At 34.4% G+C, this 16,801-nt stretch overlaps 1 protein-coding gene across 1 annotated transcript in view; it reads right to left on the bottom strand.

The window, feature by feature from the left end:
* Positions 1–16,801, bottom strand: part of IRSp53 (Insulin receptor substrate 53 kDa) — an 84,844-nt gene that overhangs the window by 30,386 nt on the left and 37,657 nt on the right. The window contains exon 3 of the mRNA XM_018544476.1: positions 13,321–13,413. Within this exon, the coding sequence (XP_018399978.1) occupies positions 13,321–13,413 (93 nt within the window). The remainder of the gene's footprint in view (positions 1–13,320; positions 13,414–16,801) is intronic.

Genomic DNA, 16,801 nt, shown 5'->3' on the forward strand with positions numbered 1-16,801 from the left:
TATTCGAGGCCAATAAATCTCTTGCTGAGAGAGAAGATGGTAGGAGGGTCGTGTTATAAGATCGATCGATCGTCAAAGTGCGGAGACGTGTACGTCGCCCCGAATATTCTCGCGTGAATAGTCGTTTCTTCGTGAGCATCTCGAAGGGTTGAAAAAAACCCATGTGTAAGAGGATTAAGCAGGATGAGTAAACCATGAATTTTTTGCTAAAATGTGGAAAGATCTGAATACTCCTTTTCTCTCTCTCTCTCTCTCTTGAATCATGTATGTATATCCTGTACAAAAGAATGTGTAATATAACATATGTATATTTTTTAAATACTGAAATTACAAAATATAGTTTTCATGTATATATTAGCATACAGCGCGCGCCTTTCATGTCTCTTTCATCATTTATTTTATCAGCATCGACCAATCACATAAAAAAGAATCAACAATATCATCGATGTAATTCGATCTCAATACACACGAATTTTTTTATTAGAGATTCTTTCAAAATATATTGTTATATATTATTTTAATAATAGAGATTCTTAAAGTATTTATTTATTATTTTCATTAAAATCTTTTTTTTAAATGACACCTAATTCGTTACAATTTTTTACAGATATATTGAATTTAATTTATATCTATAAGTAGTTAATATGATTTAATTATTTTTTACAAGAAGGCAGGAGAGCCTAGTCTCTGTCGTGCAAACACCAATCTTCAGCACTGCTTTATTAAAGTAAGATTAAATGCAATCGGGAAATTATTGGCAGCGCATATTCGTTTCGTAGAGCAAATTAAAGTAGGTCCGATTAAAACGCGAACTTTGCATCGTGCCGGAAATGACGTGATCGTTCGCGAATAGGAATCTGCTCGCGACGCACGTAATTACGTCTCCCAATGTTTGAAACCTAGCGAGTTTCGACAGTGCTCAGTTCGATGGAAACTCAAAGTTCTAAGGACTTATAATACAAACGATCCGATTTGTGTAACAATTGATGTTATTACACATGGAAGATGCAAAACTACAAAAATCCAAGTTAAAATTTTATTTAATCAAGAATCTTCTAAATATCTGAATCATCTAATATTCGAAATATTCAAAAAGAATACCTATAAATCTCAATGTTTTAAAATTCTAATTTAATGTTTAAGACATTAAAGTTTCGAAACTACAAAATTTTCAATATTTCGAAAATTTCAAAACTTGGTAGTTTTATAAAAGTTCCAGAAACTCATGTATTGAGGATTCCAATTACACTGAGAAACAAATTTTGTCAGCCTTTTGTTTTTCGAGAAGTAATAAATGTTTTTGTAAAGTTTTTAACATTCAAAAAGGTTTTAAAAAACGCCATCACTTTCTTTAAAGAAAAAGTAATATTGTTTAAATATTTGTACAGATTTTTCAAAAATAATGTCTTTAATTTTTTTAAACCTATAACTGATGAAAATTTTTAACTTTATATTCTTTTTTAGCCTCTGAAAGTACACAATTCAGATATTGAGAAACAGAAAGTAATTTAGTGATATATTTGCGATTTTAGCGATTCAAAATTTCAATAATCTTAATAACCTTCTCCACATTCAATCACTACGATACAAAACATTTTTGCCACCCCTATATGCGAGAAACAAAAGTTGGGTTTACGCAACTACTTTAAAATGTTAAATGTGCCGGAGATCCGTCCTGTTTAAGGTACAGAGAAGTCTCACTCGTCCGGAATGAATAAGACGTTGGGCTTTCACAAGTACGAGCGAAAACAGTCGTAATTGGCCTCTCGGTTCGAATAAATGCGTCTGGGGTGAAACGGGGAGAGAGGGTAAAGTAGCGAATCCAAGCGAATCCGACGAATCGCTAAATTAAATGACATCCTTTTATTACGCGTCTCGCTGCTTCCTCCCCCACCCGGTTTCTTCACCCTCCCGTTCTTGGCTTTAAGCGAGACCGTAACTCCCGTCGTTAGGTCTTCAGCTCGGCTTGGTGCCGTCATGCAAATACGAGCAATTTAATAACGCTGCCGAGATATCGCGTGCACTGTTACAAAGTAAACATTTCAGCTGCAGCACGCAGCATTCAAGGCTACGACGGTATTTACGCAGCGCGTCCTGTCATTCTTCGTCTTTCCAATTAGAGAAGTACAATTTATTATGACCGTCATGGACCTTGAAAATGGCCACTTTTCTGCAGAGATTCTAAATTCTAAATGTAGAATCATATATTTATAAAGTATCTAAATAATAAAATAATTATAAGTATACATATATACATGTAGCGTAAGATTTCCATGAATACTCAAAATTCCATTTTTTAATTTTAAAATCCCGCAGGTATCTTTAAAGAAATTTAGAATTAAAAAATTTTCTTATATTCCCCAAAAAAGTGTTAAAAACATTCATATATTTAAATCTTAAAGTCTTTTAGACTACAAGTTTGAAGTTGTAATCCTAAAAGTGAAGTTTCTCTCAAGAGCACTAAAAATTTCACGTTTGTACATTTTAAAATTCTAAAGTTGCTTCTATGATTTGAAAATCCTAGTAATAAGGATCTTGAAGAACATTCGTATGTTTCTAAGGTTTCGTGATTTTAAGTTCTCTAGAGGTGTCGAATCTTTAAGGTTTCAAGTTCTTAAAGCTCAGAAGTTCTAAATTTTTGAAATTCGCATTTTGTACACAGGTGCGGAAATTTACATTTCCGTAAGCCGTTATGCACTTTCATGTAAAAGAGCGTACGATATGACGTTCGCGAGAGACAAGTCGCACCGCCGAATTACTGAACAAAAGGGGGTGTCGCGAAGAGGGTGTTGCCAAGCTCGCGACTGCATGGCATAGATATAAAGCGACGGGGTTGGTGTCGCGGGAATCTTCGGGTGCATTTCCATTTCAAATGCGCTGATACGACGAGCCCGCTCGCATCTTCTCGCCCCGGTTCTCTCAGCGAGCTCACGAAACACGATGCAATCTCGCGTAATGAAACGCTCCTCCGTGCCGGATATCTGTACTCGCGTTTACAGAGGGTGCAAGGACACTTCCGATTTTGATTAGAACTCGAGACCGAAACTTGTATTCAAGGGGCAACAAACGGAAGAATCGACCTCTTATCGTAAAGTTGCGCGTGACGAGCATCAAAAAGTATCTCTTTCTTGAATCGTAAATTTCTTATACAATACTTTATATGTAAAGAATGTAATTTTTATCTCAAGCAAACTGGAAAGAAATCTGGTAATAATTATTAAATATATTTGATTGAAGATATTGGCAATATATATTTATAGTAATTAAATATTGTCAAATGTAATAATATAGTAATCCAAGTAAGAAGATGACGTTAAATAACTTAATAACATATTTTAAATTAATTTAGAAAATTATTTTAAAGTATGCGGACGTCGAAATTCCTTTTAAAAACTTTTAAGAAATTGTACAACATAGAACTTTGTTAAAATCAGTGAGAATTGTCGCTGAACCTGCGATAAATCATCAGCCTTTTTTAGAAGTTTCATGCTGGCTTTAGTTAAAAGAATTATTTAAAAATATATGCATATACATGCAGCTGTATGTCGTGATTTTGACAAAAAATAATTTTAATTAAAAACTTTGGTTTGTATTAATCAAATATTTAATTAAAATTATTTTACTAAAGCTTTATCTAGGCTTGATTATTATTAACATTTTTTTTTCAGTAAAGATCGAAAATTTACAAAAATCGATCTACCCTAGCACATATTCGTAAAGGAAAATTAACTTCATTAATTCTCGCCAAGAATAATGCTATGTTTCTTCACTTACTACTAATTTTGAGACAGTCCGCGCTTCGTTAAGAGCTGTTACGGCTTATTAAAAGTTTTACATAAAGTCTATTGGTGTTACGTAATAAGATATTACAAGTTATTACAAGTATAACGAGACCGACTCGTCATTTCCCGTTTCTTCCCGTGCAAATAAAGAATGCAAACTGTTCAGACACTATGACCATATCGTATTACTGTTCAAGTTACGATAAAGAATGTGTTACTGTTGTTATGCAAGTTTTGTAGAAATATATCATCGTGGAACAGAGAGAGAGAGAGAGAGAGAGAGAGAGAGAGAGAGAGAGAGAGAGAGCGAGCGCTGTATAACTTTGTTACAAGCTTGAGGGAATATATCGTTATTGCATAACTTCTTATAAATTATTAAGATCGGAACCATTTATCATCTTTCTCTTCTTTTTATGCAAATACGCGAAGCTAATCACCTCAGCAATACAAGGATTAATGCGACAAAAAACGCGATTGATCGATCAATAAATTCATGAGTTGTGCATAAAAAGCATTTTCTACTTATGTTAAAATTGTAAAGATACTTGTGTTGAATCTTTAACATATTTAAGTGTTAATTTAATACAATTTACAATTAGGTTATTCGAATATATTTTGTGATTCCTTCAAAATTTCTTTAACATAAATTTTTTAACATAACATAAAACGATAAAAGACAAATATGTTAATTTAATTTATTTTAAACATACTTTCATAACTTCTTCTAAAATTTTTCTATTAATTTAACTTAAGATAAAAGTTAACACAATAAAAATAGATACAAAAGCGTTACATTTCGAAAATGTATCTAATTTAACATAAATTTTCCAATTGTACAAGTCTAAACGTAACGGTAGGTATATTTATAATTTATTTAATTTCCAATGACGTGATGTTTAGGGTTCATAAAGACAATAAGAATTTATCATTATGACTTTTGCGTTGGGCAACGTTATTACAACTCATACGATAAGACAATATGGCCGCGATGTTCGTAACAATTTATATTTCCCGATATTCGTGAACGATCCTTTTTAACGGTTTCTTATCGTGCGATAGCGTTAACAAAAGCACTCGTTAAAGTGATTAACGACGATGAGATTGCACAGGGGGTGTGGGTGGGAAGCGGTGGGAAAGTGGTGGACGAGGAGGCCGCGATACAACCGCGAACGCCATTACAGGGGCTTTATTAATTGCCATCGTCGTGTAATTTGCTCGGCTATGCGAACGAGAGGATGGGCCGTGGAACTTGGTCGATCGCTCTCGCCTACTTAATTGCTGCTTTCATTAGGACCGTCATGTCACGTTCTTTCAACGAGACTCGTTCGATGCCGTTGCCGCGCGAGATTGCTGCCGCGCCGGTGATTTATGGATACGGAGCGACTATTTCAACCCTTCCGCCGCAGAGCACGTACTTCAAAATTATATGAGGAAAGTTCTTTCTCTCCAGTACAACGTTTCCGTAATCTCGTTTCGTTCTTTCCATTTCTTTTTTACACGTATAAAAAATCTCCTCTGCGATCTCCGAGCGCACCTCTGTAACTTTCTTCTCTACTTTGAAGTTATACAGAAATACATTTTTTAATAATAATCATGTGCCGAGAAACATTTCCTTCCATTTTTATTCAAATGTAATTTTTCCCTTTTAAAGTTTGCAAAAGTATAATTATTATTTATCAATACATGGAAAGAATGATTTTGCTAAAGTAAAACAGGTTTATCACAAATTCCTCATCCTACAATTCTATAATTTTTTCCTGATCTCCAGACCAAATTCCAATTATTATTATTAAATAATTATTGTTTGCAAAAACCATTTTATAAAGAAACAACAATTCTTTTTGAATCAAGTCGAGGATAAAGTGTATAGCAAATTGATGGCGAGAAAAATTCAAGACTTAACTGAAGATGCTCCGAGCACTAACGATTCAAGTTTCGGACGGAATTTCGAAGCAAACTTGGAGCTTTGTAACTTCGTTGGGTGTAACTGTGAGCATGTCTGCGGTAAAGTAGCCACTTTCCACAAAACGACGTTACAGGGGAGCCGGACGATTCGGAGGACGACGACCGCAACGACGAAGAGTCTCACGCGTCTGCGTGCAGTACACGTTCATCGCTCCATAAAAAGCCACGTGCCAGCCGAATAGCGCTCGTAGACGACACGTGGTGGATCCCGAAAAGAAGCATTAGGAATGTAGTGCGGCGGAAGAAGAGCAAGAACGTAAGTATAGACTGTACTTGTTTAAAGCGACGGCGAAACGTGCTTGAATTTAAATATTTTTGCAGAAGACAGAAGAAAGAGAGAAAGGGATGGAATGGTCGGAACCTTAGAAAATACGAAAAATACGGAGGTCCGTATTCGCACCTCGCTTTTATCGAATGCGCGCATTTAAATTAGCATACAGTTCACGTTACATATTCTAGAATCTCAGAAATAAATACGCGTATTTGTTGAAAGTAAATACGGACAAAAGTACACACAAAAATTATGGAAAATTCAGACAATAGAAAAGTATAAACGTTTAAGAATGTATGAGGTGTATAGCTTCTTATAAGAAGTAACTAAAATTACAAATTTATAATTTCTTTATAAAAATCAATGTTATACGTGAATAGTACAATTTTATAGTTTAAATAAAAATTTTTTCATTTTTTATCTTAATTGTTTTTTGAAAACATGTCTACTTCTTATTGAAATAATTTCTTATCCAACTTTTAAATTGTCGTGAAATTCTTTGTTTTACTATAAAATACTTTAATTGTGTATTATTATCAATATTGAAAATCATAATATTGTCTGAAGAATGATTATAACTTATATAGTTCAATTATAGCAATTGCAATCACGTTCATAGTAATAAAAACAATAATTATAGCTGATTAAATATATTAATTGTTAATAAAACTTCATATATATTACTAACATTATAGTAGTAACGATAATTATAGTAACGTCTAATACACAAATACCAAAAACTTCTCTAAATGTAAAGTGTGAACATGGATCAAAAAATTTTAGAGAAAATGCGTACGAAAATTGTGAAAAATTTAGAAAATCAAAAAATGTATCAAACACACTAAGAAGAATGAGAGTGAGAAAACAAGCCACGTGAAGTCGTAAATTTCAAACAACCACGGCACTCGACTGCCGTCAATTTTTCGTTCTGCGGTTTCACCTGCAGCTTCGCCTCTTCTCTTCATTTCGCGGGTGTTTCCGACAACAAACAGATCAGCTTGGTGACGCATGCATTCGACCCAATATTCAAATGCAACAATAATTACGCGTCGTCAGTGGAGCGAACAAACCCGAAGTTTGCACTGGCGGGGCCACGCAACGGGTTGGCGAGGATGTGCACCTTTCCATCCCTTATCGCGCAACGGGCAGACCCGGGATTCGTGCGTCCCATTATATCGCGCGACCAGACGCAATTAAGCTTGAGATAGCGGTTATGCCGACTCCGGCGGCGGAAGATCTCTTCTCTGAGAGGAGAGAGAGAGAGAGAGAGAGAGAGAGAGAAACCGGAGGAAATTCTGTGCCAGCTGCAAGGAACGATCCCGATATCCTTCATGGCTCGCGCATTTCTCTCCCTCTGTATCCCACAACCCTCTTCGTCCCTTTCACCCTGTGCACGCTTCGCAGTGCGTAGACGCGCTCTGCTCCTGACGCGTGAAGCGCCCGGCCGCCCCCAATACCGTCCGTTTCCACTGCCTCCCGTCCGTCGTGTTCTGTCTCTATCTACTGGCTCTGATCGCTTCGACTCTCGTTCCGGGCCTCCTACCCTCCTCACGCAATGTTCGACCGATATCTCTACCACCCGGATACATCATTCGGAAAATTCGGGAAACAACGGTTCGGTGTGTTTAGCGTGTAAAATTACGTTTAACTGTAAACTGCAAATTGATTTCTGGAGATTACGCGTTTCACCGAGTATGGAGCATCGTGCGAATTATTAACACGTTTACGCAAGCGTGATCCTGATTAAGATAGAAAGTTTAAATCGTTCGCGTTATATGTAGGAGACATGATAATTTTAAAAATAGAATAAAATTTAAATAATAATATAGCGCATAGCACAAGATCGTCAAGGATTTCGCAGAAATTGTGTCAAAAAAAAATGCGTGAAATAATTTAATAAATTAAGAAAGATTGAAATAAATTATCAACAAAATACGAAATTTCGATTTTCTATGCCTTTGCTGCATAATATTTTTTAAACAATTAGTTGACTAAACCTTTGTTAATCCAGTTTTCAGCTTTTTAGTGAAACAATTGCTGAGGTTATTCGTAATCTCGCATGCAGCTATCCGCCCGTGCGCTCTTTTCTATCTTCTCCCCCTTATGCTTTGTCTGACCGACACGCAGCATATCTACTGCCAGCTGTGGCTGACTATACACAGAGTCGTGCTACTCGCGATGGGTTACACGACGCTTGGAAAAATAAAACATGAAGATCAATCCCACGAGAATTTAACTACCACACACATTAAAACAAACAAATAAAAATTATTTTTGAAAAATATACAAACAGAAAAGATAAACAATACAATAAACTGCAAAATCAAACCTTCGTGTTTTCGAAGTACTATTATCGTACAAAAATCTTTAAATATTTTAATTTATTTTCAAATGCGAAAAAATTCTTTTTTCGAAAAAAAAAATTGTATTTTTCTTTTTACATATGAAATTGAACTCAGAATTGATGACTGAATTCCTTTTGAACTCTCTGTGCTATCTTGTTGATGTATGATTGTATTTAAAAACAAATTTCTTTTATCACTCTCTGTACCTTATCATTGGTGGGAGGTAAACTTATTTGGCAAAAAGGAAGGATCGAGCGGATTTCCTTGATCGTCCCACTGTCGGAAAGGTTAGAGAGAGCGGAAGGAGGCCGGCGGAGGCCAAGAAAAATCTGGGGTGACGATATTGGCAATTTCGCTGTCGCATTTTCATTTCGCTTCGCGCTAACATCGTGAGCTACGAATTTTCGCGGCTCCCCTTTGCGGCTGAATGGAAGGACGGTTTAAGGAAAAGGGACGGGGAGGAGGGGACAGTGAAAACAGATTTCCCCAAGTGTCGCCCGTGCTTCCTGCACAAATTTCCATAGTCGTAATCGCGTGTAGATCGAGACCAATACGTTTCTGCAGCCACTTTTCGTGAAATTTCACGCGAAGATTACGAGGTACGCGAAATTCGACATATTTGAAAATATAGACCTCAAATTCACACAACAATTCAAAAACCGTTTTTTAATATCAATTAAAATTAATTTCATATTTTTTACTTTAATCTTTATACAATAATTTTGGCTATATTTTCATTTTTGTAATTGTCGAGGATAAAAGTGAAGGATCGAAACGTCTAATTGAATTTGTTATTTAACAAAAAATTTTAATTTATACATAAACATCTAATAATTTGGATTCTAATTGGTATTTGTGATTTATATTTTTTGAAGCTTTATATTATTGTTATATTTTTTATCCCATTGCTATCATTTGCTCTTAAATGTAACTTGATTCAAATTTAATACCTCCGATTTGATGAAATGTTAATTTTATATTTATCATCATAAATTCTGTATCAAATTATATGCAATAAGTTTAACTTCCCTAAATAGAAGCATCATGAATTTTTCATCAAATAACTCGTGATACGTTCGTTATTAAACATGGTTTGTACAGAAACGTAAGAAAATGTTTAACGAGATGTTTGTACGACTCGCTATTTGCGGAGCACTCCTTACTGTCGCTTTTCTCGTAGAAGACTTCCGGCGCGGAATTAAAGTTGCAGCAAGTGCAGCTCTCGACAGTCGGCGCGCGAAAAGCGGATGATAAGTGTGAAGCATAGCCGGATAGATCTATATACATGGAATTGGAGTCCGATGTATGTTCCCGATTGGTGACAAATCGATCGAACAAAATATCTTCCATTTCGTGGATAATCTTTCGCACTCTAAATCATATGAAGTTATCGTGCTTCTTTAGCTAAATCGAAATAAAGCAACGAAAAGGTATTATAGATATTAAAGTGTTAAGTACAGAAATAGGCAAAAAATAACGTTAACACTTGAGAAACATATTATTTACTTACTTTATTAGAAAACAATTGGCTTACTATTTGTCTTTAACAGAGTTGCCACAAATTTCATATTCTAAAATTTTATAACTTTTCCTTGATTTCTAGACAAAATTTCATAATTTCCTCTGATTTTTAATAATAATAAAAAAATTAGTTTACATTCTGATTTAGAAACCGTTAAATATTTTGTTGTAAGATCGATTTAATATAACAATTACATTACTAATTTTACATTATTAATTTTGCTGATACTGCTTGCATTTTTAATTATTAAGTTGGTAGTATTTCAAAATTACGTAGGTACAATGAATGTATATTAAACTTCTTTAAAGCAACGAATTTTTATTTTCTAGAAAATTTTGAAAAAGTCTCTAATTTTCTTGATTATTTTCAATTTTCCTAACAATTTCCTAATTTCCCTGATTTCAATTGTATAAAAACTTATAATAAATTAAATGATATTCTTATTAATATAAAATAAGTAGTAAAAAATAAATATATTTCTCAGGTTTAGATTATTTTGTCTATCACTTATAGTTATTAGTTATACGTTCACTAAGATCAGGATTATTGTTAAATAATCAATTTTAGAGAAAAATACAAATTTACCTGTCCTATCACAGAACACAAAAGATGCTCGCAGAATCTCGCGGATTTAACGAACCGCCCGCAATTCGTGTATTATATTTAATCGATGGCGTTTAAAAAAAACGCATTGCCAATACATATATAACTCAGACCTCGATAATTTAATGCAATTATGCGTCGCTATCCCCTTCGCTCCTTCTCTCATAGTGGCGGGCGCCAAACGGGGTTTAGGGGCGGATTTCAACGGCCGTCTGTCCTCCGCCCTCTTCTCTCTTGTTTCACGGTGGTGCGAGCGCGCGTTAATTCCCATTCGTTGCGCGTTTACATTATTATTAAAGCGCGTTTACACGGTCGGCTGCGCCGACGCCGCCGCCGTAGAATTTTAATCCATGATTCTGCGCTGTGGCGCCGAAAAACGCGACTATTAATCTTACAGCGATTGCTTTATGGCGTATGTAAATTTTTCTCCCTCTCTCCCTCCGTTCTATGCGTCATATCGGTTCATTACGTGAATAACGTGAGTTTATTGTATTTTAATCCGAACATCTTTTATATAAATACGGATCGTACAAAGAACAGTTTATTTCTGCTTCGACAAGTGTTCAAAATTAAGTCTTTGAATGACATAGTGATTAAAACTGTTGGAAATATGTGCTCGATTATTATAAATTTAATCACAAATTCTTGATTTTGCGGAAATAAACGATATCTCAAATTAACTAGAACGCATGAGGATTTTTGGCTATATTTTGTGAATTGTTACGGATATTCGAGTGAATTGAACGACTGTTACATGGAAATTACATCGATTATGTAAAATTATTGAAAATTATACGGAATTTCATGTTAATTATTAACGGATTTATGTAAATTTTGTGCACAATGATTGTTTGAAATAATTATTAATAACATATTCTATGGTATTCGTATCTCTATATTTTTATTTCATATTTCACGCGTCGCATTATCTCAAATATATTCTTTATTTAATATATAATAATAATAATAATGGCAAATAGAAATATACGTTTAAAAAATATGTATTGTATTTCGCGCTTTTAATTTTTGTTGACAGTTCCTGAAATTATCTCCAATAAATGCGGCAATTAATTTTACGCGCGAGTCGCCGAATAAACGATCAAAGAAGATTCGAAGAATAATACAATTAATACAGCACGGACGAAACGCTCGAGCAATTACACAACAAATTGCAGCAGACTGCGCGAATGCGATAAACAACAATTTCTACGTTGCGAGACGTGCGCGTTATTTGTAAAATAAAATAGCTAATTCAGGACGCGCTAATTAATTATGCTCGAAACAACAGGGGGTTACAGTATCCTCGCGCGCACGTAAATTTTCATAGTATGCAAAATTGCAAATAACTCGATCGGTGAATTTATTAATTCGATTAATTGAATGTCCCGTTTCCGAATCGATGATAGTCTCTGCTCCCTCTCCTCTATCTCTCTCTCTCTCTCTCTTACACATTAATGTGTTATTACCGCAGGCGTAATTCGCCGTAAATGATCTCGTCGAAAATTATCTTTGTCGAAACGATCGTTGCATGTTCGCCGGTAATTGTTATCGCAAAGGATAACTACAACCAGTCCATTTCACGTGTCAGTCAAGATTTGAATCCGATTTAATGTGTGTGCGTTAAAATCAATAAAGTATAGATCCTTTAATATAACTGCTGCTTTTAATCATTCCATGTTTATGCAAATGTTTAATCTTTAGATGACAGAGATCTATTTTTAAAAACTTAACTTGAGTAAATTAAAAAAAGTATTAAATTTTATAATATTTGTTTGAATAGTTCTAAGTAAATATTTATCAAATGTAAACATATATTTATTTGATATATAAAAATCATTAGTTTAACTTATTAATATTTTTATTAAATAAATATTTATTTACTGTAAGTAAATGTTTATTTAGTACTATTTAAAGAAATATATATTAAGATTTAGTAAATTTTTTCAGTGTAAAATTTGTTATTGTATATTTCATTACATTTCTTACCTCAAAATATAACATTGTTTCTGCACCACTTACTATAGTGAATTTCTGTATTTTAAAAGTTAATTTCTATTATATAGAAACAATTTTACGCAGCGAATGATGACCAAAATCGAAAGATGCAAAAATCAATACGACAAAATCGTCAAAAATTTTCGATGAAGACTCCACCTTGACTGATCGGATTCCGCTCTTCTCCCCGAACAAATAAAAACTTTACTCGGTCGTTGGTACTTGGAAAGCTTCCTAAGTCTGCACCTTAGCCTGCTTTAAGAGGCTCGCAAGCTTCGTACGCGGGTCGCCGACCTGAGCTTAATACGTACACTTATCACGCTGCAATGATCTTGTTAGCAACTTTCGTTCATCGGCGTCTGGAGGCGGAAAGACGGAGGGGTACTAGAGGCTTTCGAGCTTAGAGACGGTTAAACGCACTTTATTGGCTTTGGAAGCCTCGGTAAAGCTCACATCGTGCCAGAGCAATGCAAACTTCGACTCTCGAGAACAAGAACTGCTTTATTTATCGTATTGTTTCGAGGAAATGAATCGAACGCAAAGTTGATCAATTATTCAACAAAATAATTTAAAAAATATATACTACGCATATTTAAAAAAAATTTTTTTTTATAAATATTTAAATACCTTCAAAAGAATAAAACAATCGGATTCCTCCACTTATCCAGCAATGCAACAAAAAGTTTTGACAAACATGGCAGACCAATCAAAAATGGCTATTTCAAATCTTATTTCTAATTAGAGAGTTTCTAATTCACTCGAATGCCGAATTGAATGAAATGAGGTTTGTTTCATGTTCTCTGATTAAAATTGGTCAATTTGAAGTTTCTCACTTACCCACATCCTTCGAACCACCCCATGTTCCCAGCTGAGCTTGACGGGCTAATCGGGACAAAGCGTCGACATAAACTCGCGACGCTGCCGCAGCTCCTGAAAAGATAATTATTGTTAATTGTGACTTCGTGTTGACGTTAATGAAGATTAAAATTCATTAATATCTATTTATAAGTTCACATGAATTGTAATCAATTTTTTACCAATTTGAAAACGTTGATAAATCTTATTTTAATATTTTCAGACAACTTTTTTAAGTACTTTGTGCTAACGCAATGCAGATTCAACGCAGGCAAACTAATATTTACGGGAGTATAAAAGACTAAAAACATGCTCATGTATTTCTTCCCTTGTGTTCGATTCGAGAGGCATGAGCGAGATTCTCGTGCTTATCAATGAAAAACGATCCTCGTTCAGGCCTGCTCTCGTTAGAGGTTATGGGGCAGAAAAATTGGGACAACCCGGGAAAAAAGTGAGAAAGACAAGCGGTGGCAAAGCGAGGCGGCGAAGGCAGTGGTATATCGGTGGAAATTGTGTGTTCCATCCCCGCGGGCAAATCCCTCATAAATAGAGGGCTTGTACGCTACCTAACGGACTTGAAAGACGAAAGAAAAGAGAGAAAAAGAGAGTGAATAACGGACGAAGGGAAGGGGTGGCTAGTCGGACAAGAAACCGTGCGTGCTGTATCTCTACAGAAACTCGCAGGGAGGCTGTAGGGTCGTTTTATGGGCCGCGCCTTCCCGCTGCGACTATCCCCCTTCGTTTCCAACCTCTTCCTCACCCTTTCGAGAAATCGAGCTATACTCCAAATGCGTTTGTTTCATTAAAGCTTGACAAGAATTCTAATTATTTGCAAAGTACAAGTGGGGTTACATATCTGCGAGGGTTCCAAATTAATTCAAATCTTTGCAAAAGTATGTTTTTAATGAAATTTTTTTAATCATATTGAGATTTATATCTTTCCTAAAAGTTTTACAAACGTAGTTTCAATTTTATACAGGATTGGGAAAATTACTTTGTAAAAGTAAAATAGTAACTGTTACAGTTTCTTTTTTTTCTTAAAAGTTTATATTACAAAATCCTTTTAGTTATTAATAAATTTTTTATGTATATTTACGTTATTTACAAAATGTGATAATTATCAGAGATAATGGTATATGTTCCAATCACAAATTGTTTACTGAACACTTCATTTTGGTTAACCAATATTTTAACGAATAATAAAATACAAAAAGTAGCTACAAAAACAACTATTATATTAATTATAGTTAAAATGTAAGTTAAATTATAGTTAGAGATAAAAAAGGAAGAAAATTAAGCTATAGCTATTAAAAGAAAAACTTTAACTTCATTATAAATAATGAGTTATTTTTTTCTAATATCTTGCTTTTTTTTATATATATATATACATACATTTATTATACCAGTGCACTTACAAATATTTTTAGAACTTTCATTTATGATTGTTTTCATAAGTTCAGAATACATTTGACGAGACAAGTCTCGTCATGCGAAACGATTAATAACATCGCAATTTAATTTTCGCTTCGGTGAGAAGGCCTGTCATCCTCAATTAAAGTTCCCAAAACGGAAAATTCCAGCCTATTTCGCGTGGCGGAAGGTTAAGTTTTCCCTTCAGCGGTAGATCGCAAATACAAGGGACGGCAGGGGATGAGAGTACAGAGAGTGAATTTATGCTTCATTCGTACACGTTAGGTATACACGAGGAAGAAACGAGTGGAGCGTAAATTATGGCACTCTTGAAGCTCGTTCCACCTCTTCCTCCTTCACTCCCTTGTCGGCCCTCTCACCCGTCCCGTCCACTAACCTCAAGTACAGTACTCGTTTCCGGAGGGCGGCTTTTATTTATTGTTTCATGCTACTGAACACGCCATTCTTCGGTGCGAGTAAGTTTATTTAAAAAAATTATATATGCGATACTCCCTCTTTTAGTCCCAGTTGTTTTCATACAACTAAGGTGACCCGTTTCATGTTTTCTTTACGGTAATTGGGGCATGTAGATTTTCTGTTAAGTTCTACGTATATGCGGAACGTTAAAAAATTTTAAAGCATGTTATTTCATTAATTTGAAATTGAAATTCCCTTGGGTATATTGTTTCAAAGTTTCCCGAGTTACGAACAATTGGAATTAAAAAATCATGATTTAACTTCAGGAATGAATATAAAAGCAACATTGCCCTCTTCATTATTCATAATTATATACACCGTGTTTATCACTCACGTACACGTTATCGTACTGTATTTATCATAATTACCCTTGTAAAAAAATATCAAAATGGAATAATAATAGTAGAATATGTACCCGGTTCACGGTTTCACCTGGCAATAATTTCGCCGCGAGGACTGCGCTTCATATCCGAGTTTTACGATACAGAATTTTGCGACGACATCGAAACTCGCACGTCGACAGCTGTCGCCGCCATTTTTCGCGTATGTTTCGTTGCAGCCTCCAGCGAGACATACGTGAACCAAAAAAAGAAGAACGAAAAAGAAAAATACGATTTCCCTTGTACTCATTTCTTCTTTTCTATTTTTTATTGCGGGACAAAGTCTGCGAGGAAATTTAACAGCGCGGGAGACTTAACTGCAGTTTCTCACTTTGTCAATTTTTATTATCGTCAATCATTTTCATTATTTCATTTCTCTCTAATGTTCCGCAAACAAAATGTTACATAAATTGAAAAAATACTTTTTTGTAAAATTTTCACAAAAAATTTCTTATATGTTTATTAATCGTTAAAATTCGCAATTTGCAGGAAATTTATCGTTGTTTTGTCAATTCTATCGTTTACATTATTTAGTACTAGTTTGAATATGCTCCAAATATACACGAAACGATAAAAAAATTTGGTAGTTAATAAGTTAACGAAATTTTAAGGTGTAACATAAGTTAATATAACATGTAACTAACACTCCAGATTTTGTTTTTTTTTAATATACGTTACTACGCGAATAGCAAATTGACGTTATTTGTCATCATTTTAACGAATGACGACAAATAATATCAGATTGTTACTAGATAATGATTTGATTAACACACAAAATTTGTGGTTAAAGTTTTTTTATCATCCAGTAAACATATCAGAATACAGATTAATATGTTGCAAACCTCCATAAATATTATAATTAAGTATTATATTTCTATAATTATTCTAATTGTAAGACTTATATATTTTCGCAATTAATAAACATATCATTCAATAACATATTTTATCTCTATTTTTAAATTATTCTATATATTATATGTATCAGCATACAATTATACTTTTCGATTTGTAAAAAATTCTGCGTTGGAATTTCATGTGCAAATATTCCGAGTTTCAAGCACCCCAAGTAGCCAGTGTATTATTAAAACCCCGAATATCAAACATCGCGAAACACGCGGTATAATTGTAAGCAGAAATATCCAGGGTTTCACACCATCCCCCTTGTCGCTCGGGAATGCGTAAACCGTTTGGAACAT

The sequence above is a fragment of the Cyphomyrmex costatus genome, unplaced genomic scaffold (genome assembly GCF_001594065.2).
Source record: "Cyphomyrmex costatus isolate MS0001 unplaced genomic scaffold, Ccosl1.0 scaffold441, whole genome shotgun sequence".
NCBI lineage: Eukaryota > Metazoa > Arthropoda > Insecta > Hymenoptera > Formicidae > Cyphomyrmex > Cyphomyrmex costatus.